General features: G+C 41.8%; 1 protein-coding gene across 9 annotated transcripts in view; it reads right to left on the minus strand.

Moving 5' to 3' along the window:
- RFX2 (regulatory factor X2) overlaps positions 1–12,832 on the minus strand; it is a 62,404-nt gene that overhangs the window by 12,068 nt on the left and 37,504 nt on the right. For 7 of the 9 annotated variants that reach the window (XM_075038119.1, XM_075038118.1, XM_075038120.1 and 4 more), the window contains 2 exons: positions 8,683–8,757; positions 2,166–2,347 (listed from right to left, as the gene is read on the minus strand). In XM_075038119.1, coding sequence (XP_074894220.1) covers positions 2,166–2,347; positions 8,683–8,757 — 257 coding nt within the window. The remainder of the gene's footprint in view (positions 1–2,165; positions 2,348–8,682; positions 8,758–12,832) is intronic. The other 2 variants (XM_075038121.1, XM_075038123.1) reach the window with 1 other exon arrangement.

Genomic DNA, 12,832 nt, shown 5'->3' on the forward strand with positions numbered 1-12,832 from the left:
TTTGAATGGCTGAACTAATGAATGCCATCATCCCCTATAAAATTTAAAACCACATGTCGCAAAGTTCAGTGACATCCACATTTAAAACCCGGCAAGGTTTGTTCCAAGTAACCCATGGTAACTGGAGAAGAAGAGACAAGTGTTACAATACAAAGTGTTATTAAACAGAATGACAGAAAGACCTCAGGGGACGCTTTGCTATTTGATTAGTGTTTAAGGATTTGTTTTTTCCATAAAAACAAACTTCCATCTTTATCTAGACTTGGATAAAACAAGCCTGACTGAATAGTTAACTATGATAAGAAAACATCTTTCTGTTGCCAGCACTTTCACAGCAACGGCAACGGGCTTTGATGTGGTTTTGTTCTTGGAGTTGCTAATTTTTGTAGTTTTTGTAAAAACTGAAAGCTTTTTTCAAGCAAAGAGGCTGTAACTCTTTTTCCTTTGCTGGTCAGTAAAGCTGCTGTGATGCTCCTTAGGAGAATGTCTTTCCATCACATTAGACAGATGTGTCAGTTAAAGTTTTTCCACCAAACTGGAATTTTTCAGTCCCCACGTGTCTACTTTTGGGAACGAGAAGGACAATTACGCAGCCATGGATACATGACAACAGTGTGTCCAACTTGGCTTTAGCCAATTTGTCACTAACAACGGTTGAGCTGAGGCCTCAGTGGGAGAGGAGACCGAGCCAGGGGAGCAGCAGCAGAGCCTCCAGAGCCCTTACTGGGGATGCTTAAAATTCATTTGCTGTGTCTGGAGGCACCCTAAATCCAATGATGCTTCCTATTGGAAAATTACATAGAGAAATTTGAGAGAGGAATATTTGGCAAAGAATTAACCCTTTCTTCCTTGTTGGGGAAATTTTGTTTTTTTCAAGGACACGCTTGAATCGTTCAGTCTTTGTCACTGTACTAAAGTGTTTTACATGCACTGAGTGCTCAGGTACGAAGTACGCTTCGGCCATGTCTTAAGTGATTTTAAGTGCCTGCAAATTAAATAACAGCTCCATTTATAATCTAAATGAATGAATAAGAAAATAATGGTGGACAGCTTTTTCCATATTTATTGAGGTTTACTGTGTCCTCCCCGGCCTGCACATTTGCAATTTTAAGTGGGTTTTTTGCTTGTTTGTTCTTTCTTTAATCCTTGATGGGATTAAAGAATTTCTCTCCTCTACAGAAATTATTTCAGAGCTCTTGCACTTGGACCAATCTACAAAAATCCAAACTCTCCCCAGCTCTTCCTATGACTGTTGCCTCCACATTCCAGCTGTGGAATGCCCTGGACACATCTGGTTTTGTTCTTGTTTAGAAGCCTAAATATCTAAGCTTGAATTTTATTACAAAATCTTACACAATCAGAACAATCACTGTTTCTCTAGTGCATTAGCTACTTTTTTAAAATTAGAAGCTGGGATAAAATGCAAACTCAGCTGTGTAAGCGGTGCAGATACTCTGGATGCTCCCTTGAAGGACACATATGTAATTACAGCAAGTATAATTTCTTATGTTATGCTTTTGTTGTAACATCCTATGGATCTTTGATGTTTTAAAACAAAAAAATCTGTCACAAGATTCAGCCTGCCACTTTGGAAATTTAAGAAATAAGCCATTCACATCTGTACAGCTTGTCTGCATCAAAGACATGGTCACAGGTTGTGTTCTCATCCGTGATGGAGGACCTTTACTGGACCCAAAGGGAGAAACCGTTTCACTGCACCAGAATTTTGGGGTCTGCAGCTGACAGTGGCAATTGTGAAAATTACTTATTTCATCTTTTTGAGACAGTAATGGAATGAGAAGCAGCCTAAGTTCAAATAAAATATTCTTAGACTCGTTAGGAAATGGACTTAGACCAAATTCCACTGTGTGGCTGGACAAGGCACTGCCACCAGCGACCTGGAGCATGTCTGAAATTAACTATATTGTCAAGCCTCTCACACCACTGATTCATGGTGAGAAAGCAGATTTGCCTCGTAACACACAGAAATTACTTCTGTGCCTCAGAATAGCAATTCTTTTTCCCACATGACCATGGTTGGTTGTTTCTGTAGATCTCAGAAGAAAGACCTGTGCCTGCTAAATGATGCTCAGTAGGTTCTCAGTATGCGTGCGAGAAGCTGTAGGAGTTTGGGGTTTTTTATTTAAATGTAGATTCATACCAACCTGGTTCCCAGGCGGCGAGTCCTCAGCCCCATGAACACCGAACGGATCAGTTTTCCAAAGGAAGCGGCGTTCACTGGATCCAGTTTGTGCTCCTGGCAGTGCCGCAGGTAATGGTTATAGAGAGAGCTCCTGGGAAGGCTGACACCTTCCGCTGTCTCGTAGTTGTCCAACAACCACTGGAGCTTTATGTATGGAAAACATAAATAAATAAAGAAGACATGAAAGTCTAAAGAGAGCTGGAATGGTCTGCATCAAACAGTGTCAAGGCTTAAATGTCAGGAGATCCCATCTGACATTAAGAGTTCAAGAGAACTTAATGCTGGGTAGTTAATTTATGTAAGTTTTATAACTTATGCTAGTTGCATTTTTATGAAAGTAAAAGGACCCCCAGCCCAAAGCTAATAACCCAAACAAAAATGCTGTCAGATTTTGCAAGAACATTAAAACATAATCCGCCTGCCATCTCAGTGTCCGCCTTGGATTTGGATGAATTCCTGCAGAACCAAAATAAAGCTGTAAGAACTCATGTTTTCCAAGAATAAAAACGTTAAGATATTGCCTAAGAGGAATAAATTTTAGGGGAACCAAATATCCTGCAGTCTTTATTAATTTGAAGATTGGCATGTCTGCAACTGTTCCCTTAACAATAAAATTAACAGCTACCAAAGCAACCTTAAAAATCTGAGGTGGTCCATCTATTTTTCAAAATTTACTGTCTGAACTTCTTCTGACATTTGTTGATTAAAGTTTGCAATTTATATAAATCATTCATACCCAGCTGGTCTGAAAGGGCAGGCCCGGAGCACAATGTCAACACAGGAGTTAAAATGCAAAAACCCCAAAACCCCAATCTCCTTTAATTGGCTAAATGACTTCAACTTCAATAAAAGAAAGTGCTAGATTAAGTGAATTTTTGAAGGAACTAGATATACAAATGGACTAAAATCAATAGCTTTGGTAAAAGCCTTTTTATTGTCGTTAGGGATGTTTGGGATTAACATTTTCAAGACTTCCCTCTCCTTCCAGACCTCCATCCCTGCGGGCACAGGAGGCACAGCTCCACCACCAGCAGCTGCATTCGCACCAGATCAGTGTCAAAACAGACTCAGGTTACGGATGCCAAAATATTAGCCACGTCATCTCCTTACAACAAATATTTCAAGCACATATTGTAATTAAGCACAAACTTAGTCTAGAAGTCAATGGGATTTAACCATGCACATGGATGTACAAGTCGGCCCATGCTTAAGTCCTCTCCACTCATACTCCCATATCTGGCTCTTTTCTACCATTTTCTCTTGCTGAAACCTTGGGGTTCCAATTCACCACTATTCTTGAGTTTTATATTCATAACTGTGAAAATACAACCTGAAATGTGCAATGACATCTCTGACACCTCAATCCATTGAGTTATTTTCAGTTTATGTATTTCATACCCCACTTTGCTCTCACACAAAGGTTTTTCAGCACCTATGAATGTATGTTTGGTGGTTATCATTCACATACCCAAATTTAAACTTCTGCTGCATCAAATAAGCTGAATCCAAAGCTGTACAGTTGAAACTATTTTATTCATTAGTTGGGTTTGACCCATCAGTTTTGGTGGCCTTTGGAGCAGACCAGGGGCTGCCACAGCGGGAAGAAGAAAAACCTCTTGGCCATTTTCCCTTCTGTCCTGCTTTTCACAGAGCTGCTTGTCACCTTCCCACCTTCCTCCACTTAGACATCACCCAAGACACTCTTTGATGTGTTCTTCCACAGACAAAGATCTTTCTGACCTCCAAACCCTACAGTCCTAAGAGGTGGTGTTTGCTAATGATCCGCGTCCCTTCATGCTCTCGTCTGCAGAAGAGACATCCCTGGGAAGCCCCAAAAAGCTGTTCCGTAGCCCTGAGCCTTCCCCACCCATTAATCCATCTCTAACAAAAGTGGACCCCAGAGTTTATGACATAAAAGACCAGCTGGAGCTCAATTTTTAATTAGTCCACATCTATTCTAATTTTGGCCCATTCCCTGTATTTAAATGATTAATGATTAAGAAGGTTCTTTTTTTTTTTTTACCATTTATTTTATTTATCCTATGGAAGATACTGAATGTGGATCAGCTATTTATTTTTTAAACATGTTCTAATTCCAAGCCTTAAAAAAAAAAAAAAAAGTTGCATGTTACTATGGAAAATTCAGATATAGGTAAAACCCTCTCATTTAAATTTGATCCTAGACATTTTTAGTCTAATCCTCGATATTTCTAGAATATTCCCTTCATCTTCCAGCTTTCTTTTTCTGCGAGTGTCTTTTTATACTCCTTTACACATTACAGAGTTTCACAATATGAACTCCCACGATTGAATTAGAAACCTATTATGAAACGCACAAAAGAGCTTAAAAAAAGAAACGTCAGAATGTAAGTAATTTTCAAAACATGATTTTTGCTCTTCCTGCATTAGTAGTAACAGACTGGGCACTTAAAATGAGAACATTAAAGATTCTTTCCATTTGTGTCCCTTACTCTGTTTACTTTTTGAATTTTGCTCAGTTGTGACAATGACAAGATATTCTACAGTTTCATTTCTGTTTATACTACAATCAGGTACCAATAAAATCACTATGCAGCCATATGCTGCTGCTTTGTTTGTTATAGGCACTACAGGGGAACATTGCGATTTCATTTCTACTTTAACTTTATTTCTATTGACTGTTTGTTTTGGTTTAAAAAAAAATAATCTTCAGCAAAAACCTTGTCCTTGTTCGATTCAAGGATGGCTCTTTAAGGATGGAAAAAGTGATACATGGGGCTGTCTGAGAAAAGAAAAAACCTTTTTTTTCTGAAGGTCCAGGTTTGGAAAGGTTTTTTTATGGGCACTTCTATGAAAAAGAAACCACTGAGGACACACATTTATGGTTCGTATTTAAGGTGGTTTCATCTGAGACTAAGAGGAGCAGGTTCCTAGGTCCCCGCTCAGTCCAGCTCGGAGTTAGGACAGACCATGGACCACGCGTGCCTGCCGAGCATCCCGAGCTCAGCGATGGGGAGAAACGCTTCCCCCGCACCAGGAGTTCCCTGCTCAACCCCACCAATCTTTTGCAATTAAAGTTTCATCAAAACCTGTATATTGTCTTGGAAAGCCTCTTTTCCAGAACAAGTGCCTGTCAGCTCTGGTCCCTTGCATAGTTAAGCCCCCAGCTATCCACATACAGGAGCACAAGCTCCAGCATCCCCCGAGCAGGAGATTAATCCTTCATTAGGTCATTACATTCTGCCCCCGGGCAAGGGAGAGTTATTCCCTTTAACAGTTTTCCTACTTCTCTGTTCAGTCTCATTTTAGGTGTTTCCACCTAATCACCATTTGGGCATAAGATCTTTTCCTCAGGGGAGAAAGTCCATCAGCACCAACCTAAGAGCCATTCACCCACAGGGAAGAAGTCCAATGTTTTTGGGGGTGTTTATTTTGGGGTGGGGTTTTTTTTGGTTTTTTTGTTTTACAGGCAGTGAGGAAAAAATGCATTTTCCTCCTGTTCCTATGAGTGCTATGGATATCTAGGAGCCGCAGGGCCTCAGGCAGGTTAGAGCATCCAACTGCTTCCTTAGGTGCCAGCTTTAGGCACTCATGTACAAAAATTGTAGTCATTTTTCTCAATTTCTTTGCATCATCTGCCAGCTCATAATTGGCAAAGAAGTAATCCTCTGACCCAGTGACTCTGGAGTACACTTGTGAGCAGAGGTTTTTCAGTAACAGTAATAGATTGACATGATTTCATTAGAAACATCATGTGTCACTGGGGTATTAACATTAGCTTAGGCTTCCAGATTTGATATTTCAAGTGCACTTAAATAACCTCTTAGAGAGTTTTTGAAGCACAATTATGTTATCAAGTGTGGCTCCATTTCACATTGACTTTGTTTAAACAGCATTATGAAAAAAAAAAACTCTCTTGACTGAGATACCTTTCATTTTCTTTTTTTTTTAAAAAAAAAAACCCCAAAGATTCCTGGCATGTAAACTCTGCTGACGGCACAAGATAAACCATTACCCTAAGAATTTACAGATCTGCAAAATGGGAAATTTAAAATGAGGGACAGAACACTTAATGAAAAAATCTGCAACCTTAAGACTAAAAGCAATTAAGTTACAACTAAGAGCGCAATTAGCATTACCTCACAACTTCCTCAGCTACTAGCTTTTGTCAAGCTCGTATTTTGCTTTCAGCCTTGAAAAATCACAGTCACCTGCTGCTTCACCTTCTGGTTCTCATGTGCAAGCCTGACAATATCGTGTGTCAGTCACACAAGCGTTTGGGATAGGTAATCCTCTGTCTGTTTTTTTGTTTTGTTTTTTTAACATAAAGAGGTGGGACTGGGACCTGAAACATCCCGGACAGCAGAAACCCTTGTAACACAGCATGTGCCAGGGAAGACGTGCAGAGAGGCTCAGTGCTGCACCCTCATCAGGCTGTCCCATACACTGTGGTTGGGAGCAACCTCTGGCAGCCTCCAGTCCCCAGGTGATCGATGCCCCATCCCTGGAAATATTCAAGGTCAGGTTGGATGGGGCTCTGAGCAACCTGCTCTAGTTGAAGGTGTCCCTGCTCATGGCAGGGGGTTGGACTAGGTGACCTTGAAAGGCACCTTCCCAAACCATTTGATGATGATTCTGTTATTCCAGTCCAGCCTCCTACTCAATTGAGGGCTCAATTCCAAGGGAGGTCAGGTCCCTCAGTCCAGTTGAAAGGCTTATTCAGTTGAGTCCTGAGAACCAACCCAGGCAGAGGCTGCACAACCTCCCCAGGCAACAGAACCAACCTTCCTCTAGCTCTGGAAAGAAATCGCCTGATCCGGTTCTGCAATGTGCTGCGTTTCCTACAGGCACTGCTCGTACCATCGCCTCCTTGCTATTCCCACATGTCTGCAGACATCGCTCGGTGCTCCAGAAAGGCAGAGCAAGGACACTGGAGGTTCACGGGGCAGCAAGGGCCCCACATGTTTCCTCGGCTCAGGCAATCACCCACCCCAGCCCGGGAGCTGGCCAGGTCAGCATGTTGCTTGTGCCTGGATCCGCATCTTCAGCAGGGAGGAACGGAGAGCTGATGTGTACACACATGCTCAGGAAATAGTTTATTTCCTTTAGAATTTGTAAGAGAACTTAAGCCTTCTGCCAAACTATGAACTGTGACCTGAGAAGAGAGACATTAAGTTCTTTACTTCTACCCTGCAAGACAAGGGTGGGGAAGATCTGATCAGAGGCTGGATTGGGCCCCAACTCCATCCTGTGCAGCCTGCAATCAGATGAAATCTCTTTTCTACCTTCGCTTACTTTCCTCTGCCCTTTTCCTGTGTTTTTTTCAATATCACACCACGACCCACCCCATCCTGCTCTGCACTGGGACGGACAAGAAAAATTCTGCAGAGCAACATTATCCTTAGACAAATCTGCGTGGCACTCAGGGCACAGCACGGGCACGTGAGCACGGCAACAGCCTGGGACAGAAGGATACACAGAGACGCTCAGAACACAAACTACCAGCCTGATTCTGCAGGTTTGTGTTTCACCAACTACAACAAGGGACCTTCAATTTCTAGAAGCTGAAATAAGGATCGAACTCATCCGGGAGCCCTGGCTTGGAGTTCGACATCAACTTAAGAGCATCAGACTGTTAGGTTTAATGTTCCTTTCATTTTCTCAGGCTATTTCTCTAGGGTGAAGAGGGCAAAGATTTTTTTGCAGAACCAAAGAATGACAACAGATCTGGCCCCAAATACAAAGCAAAAGGAAATCTGTTAGAATAAAGAAGTGCCACTTTGTGCACTGTGATTTATCAGTGCAGAACATGCTTCAGCCTAATCCAAAACACAATGAAGTGAAGGCAAGTCCAATGACTTCAACAGGACTTGAATTAGACCCTTCAAACCTCACACAAGCATGTGCTCACTGTTAAGCATTACTGCATGGGAGTCATAAACCATGATGCAGAAGGCCCAGTAGAATAGTGGGAACTTCACACAAAGCAGGGAAATTGTTGGCATAGTGAGAAGAGAGAGGTCTAGCAAATGGATTTAGCATAGCATTGTAACAGTAATGGTCTTCCTGAGGCACAGAAAGAGGCAATAAAGGCATTCACAGGCTTTTGGTATGTGCTATCTAAGGGATATCTGTCATGATTCACGCCAAGTTATTGCTGTAGAATTGCAAGTTATTTTCCAGCCATCTTTCAATTCCAGTGAAAGAAAAGAACTTCTTCAAATGTGTTTATCTAATTGCCAGCAATTTCCATTGCAAGGCAGATGAGATAAATAAACACAGGCTAAAGGCAGTTAACAGAATCCAGAGCATCTCATAAACAAACATTAACATCATGGCACTTTTTGCAGATTCTTGTTCCTTGGGAATGGGCTGCTTTGGGCAGCACAGCTGAATCACAGGCTGCTTTGAGTGGCTCATGCTGTTGAATACACCAAAGGGCTACAAATAATGCTCCTACCAAAGCAGGAAAAAGGTTGTAAATTCCGATTGTAACTTACATGGCTGTTGAGCAAACTGCTTTTGTGTGATGTAATCCCTTCATTTTTTTGTAGGTTTTCAATCGCCATTTCAAGCTAAAGAAAATGTGCACAGGGAAAAAAAAGGAAAAAAGAAAAAGAAAGGAAATCAGATAGTTAGCAACAGCCAGGATTATTATTTCTTTATTAATATTTGAATGATTAATGCTTTGTATCAACAGGCTTGTGAAAAAGAGGCAAACAGATGAGGCACAGTCCTTATGGGATGAAGCTGCAGAGACGTTATTGTATGGCATGCAAACTAACAACACAGCAAGAATCCCTGTTAGGGTGAAAGAGTGAGGCTGGGGGAGGGCTTTTGATGTTCCACTAGATGCATTGCCCTTTTATAAAAGAGAAGCAGTTTTCCCTCTCCTTTCCCCTCCATGCCTAGACCAAACCACCACCAGACAGATAAGCTGCAGTAGGTCAAAGGAGATTTGCTCCAGAGAAGGTGCATTTTACCCAGACCTTTCAAGGAAAACTGGAAGTAATGACTTCAGTTATTATTACTTCTTAACATTTTGATAAAAATCTAACGGCAACTAAATAAAACAGGGGCACAAGGACGGTTGACACAGAGAATGAATAAGCTGGAAAGGGTAAGAGCTCTTTGCTACTGAAGAGAACTGCAAGGGACTCTGAAGGAAGAAGACAGGTTTCAATTAAGTGAGCTTCTTCCTGCGAAGACAGCCTGGCACATCTTGATGCTACTTGTGCTCATTTCCATTGATTTCAGAGCTTCTGCAAGCGGAGTCACAGTGAGGCATTCCGGCCCCTGAAGAGCCTCCTTGCTTCCCTCTGTGTAGCTCCTGTTCTACTCTCAGCCCAGCTATGGCTGCTGCCTTGTGCTCGGACCCTCTCCTGGACCTTTGTCTTCTCCTTTCTGCTGCTGGGGCTACCTTGGCAATCTCTGGCAAACTACTTAGCAGATGACTGCTGGTCCCAGAGCTCTAGTGCACCTGAGCACAAGTTTTTTGCAAGTGAGGAAGGAAAAAAGAACGCCAAAACAAAAGAAAACCAACCAAACCAACCACATTAAGGGACTGGCAGGAGCAGAACCTGCTGTTTCTCTCCAGTAGATGTTCTCAAAACCCTGTTATCTGTGACCTGTTAGTGCAGGCAGGACAAGGCAGCACATATCAGCCAGTAAAACTCCCAGTCAGCAGCTGTCTCTAGCATCTGTCCTCATTTAACATGCAGGGTCGTGCACTCATCAGTAGGCACAAGCACAAAGTATCTGCAGGAAGATCTGCCAATGGCCTCCTTCACACGCTAGCTAGCTCCTGCACTCCAATTTGCACTGACTCATAGCACGGTGAAGATAAAGGTCGAGGTGAAAACAGCCATTTACAAAACCAAGCTCTGTCAGGAAGGTGGGAGAACAGAACAAATCAGATCTAACTTCTGAAGTAACATTCAACAACCAAAGACGCAGTCTGTGCCATATCCATGTCTGAACATGATATTCTGTCCAAGCACCTCCAGCACACGTCCCTTGGTTTCCATCCAAAAATGCCATCACCGTGGCACTTCTTGAGAAGTTATCACTGAATTCAGAAACAGGTCAGTCACACATAGTCAGTGGGGTGGTTTTTTTTGAGAAAACTGTCTAACACACTGTGATGTATCATGAGGAACCAAAGACTGATTGCTGATGCAGCCTTCAGGAAATGAGTCAATGTTAGAGGGAGACACCATTTCCTTCCTCTGTTCGAGGAGCAGCGCAGTGCCAGTTGAGCAACACCTCTTACGCAAGCACAGAAACACTGCCTGTCCTTTTGGCATCTTGGTAAGCATCCCATACAAATGGACACCTTGCATCTGCAGAAAAAAATATTACAGGGGAAAGGCTAAAAGCTCTTAAACACCTCTGCACAAAGGTGAGGAGCTCTGAGGATCCACTTATGGGAGGTCTCAAGGATCTCCTCTCTTGGTATAGCCTAATTTAAATGAAGATTAATAGTGCTCTATTGGCACAGGCATTGAATGGGACTGCTTCATGTCCTGTTCAGCCCATTCGACGGAGCAGAACGTCATTATTCCAGCAGATATGGAAGATGGGTTTCTTTAAATATTTGAAGATTTTATTTTAGTGTACATACAGTCTTTACCAAACGTCCCTCAAACTCCTGAGGCAGCTCTTACACCATTGCTAATTCTGAAGCGCTACCTTGTTCCCAGTCTCCTCTGAAGATACTCTCCTTGCTTTCGAGGTCTCGGTGCCGGCTCTGCTCAAGCATTCAACACCCTCCAAGCCCTTTCGCTTCCCCATTCCTTGCAGCTGCCTCTCACGTTGCCAAGCCCTTACATTGCTGTCCACTTTGACATCCATCCTCTTTGCACTATATCCCCAAGGCCACACGCAAACACTACGTCTTCCTTGGGTACATCAGCATGAACTGTACTTTTTTTTTCTCTCCACAAAGCTCTTAATCCTGCCCTAAATACATTTTGCCAGGACTACAGCCTCTCTGGCCTCTTTAACACCAGCCTTTCCTATTCTCTGTTTAAGCAAGACATTGCAAGAAAAAATAATGTTCCTACCCATTTATGTGACTTAGTCATTGCTCTCCTTAAGCCTTCCACTATCTGTCCACCCACTATTATGTGAAATTCAAAGCAGTTATCATGGTTCTGCTCTATCCCCCTCTGACTCTGGTCTGTGCTGAAAGAACTGAAAGCCACACACAGACACATCCCTATACTGTCTTCCATGCACTATTTCACCCTCTTGAGCCCCTCCACAAGATCCACACACATTTTGTTTTAAAATATCTTCAGAAAGTTCATTCCTACATGCAACTGAATTTATTTCAGATGCATTTTCATAAAGGTCACTTTTAAACTCTTTTTTTGCTGAACAGCTTTATCTCATGTGATAGACAGCTACAAACTAAATCTGTTCATGGGACATTTCTATTGACACATATTCTACTCGGGCTTTTTATATTGTGCCCATCATCATGGAAATAAAAAAAAAAAAACCCAAACCAAAAACCAAGAGTAATTTTGTGCAGCTTTGCAAGATGCAGTCCCACGCAGGTGACAAGATCAGCAGCTACTTCCTTCAAAATACGCCTCAGCAAAAATCAGAAGATGGTCCAATGCTAGTTTTTAACTATGAACAGTTAAAATACATACAAACACACACAAGAAATGAACCCCAGCTCATCCAGATGTATCTGTCATTTTCTTTTCCACCCAAATCTAAGGACTTCTCCCCTGTTTTGACCTAAGGCAGAGCACATTTACTCCAGGATCAAAGACAACCTTTCAAGGCCCAAAGATTCAAAAACCATTAAGTCCATATTCTAAAACTCTGTGGGAAAAGAAAGTACAACCTAACCAGCCAGATTTTCAAGAGTACTCAGTAGCAAACAGCTCCTGTTTTTTTCCCTGGGTGGTACTGTTCACATCTTAAAATCTGGCCCCATATACTGAATTACACCTACATTTGTAATTATGTTTACATAACATATACAAATGTATAAACACACACAAGTCAGTCTGGAAAGGAAGGTGAGCAGTGTCCCAGAAAATGAGTTCCAACCCACTCCTGGCAGCAGCTGCTACTAAGGGCTGGTAGATTCTCAGATAAAAGTCCTGGTAGCTTCGAGCTGCGGAAAAGCTGTTTTGGGTTAATAGTTGTATCCCCCTGAGTCCCACACAGCTGTACAGCTGTGCTTCTAGCAACGTGGCACCTCAATTGACAGTTGGAGGGACATGATTAAAAAAATATTAGAGATTTAAACCATTTCTGTTTGATCAGTATTGTCCCTAAAATACATTTTCTGTAACATATGGCACGGACAGAATACACAATGGTGTAGGAGATACATACAAAGACTTTTCGATCACTGTACATTTGGTATGATCGGTTTGACATACCTTATGTGCTAATTATCCACTGTGTTAGTAATGGATTTTTCAGGTCTCTTCATAATTAAAAATATATTTATATATTTCTTTATTTTGGGTAAGCCAAACCCTGTGTTCAGATATTATACTTATTAGAAAATGTAAATACAGACAATTCTTTTGAATTGGAAAGACAAAACATTTTGCTCTGGGAAAAAAACCAAAATCCCCGAGAAATTTCTTTTATGTCCATGCTGCATAATTTCAGTGA

Source organism: Buteo buteo, chromosome 10, assembly GCF_964188355.1.
Source record: "Buteo buteo chromosome 10, bButBut1.hap1.1, whole genome shotgun sequence".
Taxonomy (NCBI): Eukaryota; Metazoa; Chordata; class Aves; order Accipitriformes; family Accipitridae; genus Buteo; species Buteo buteo.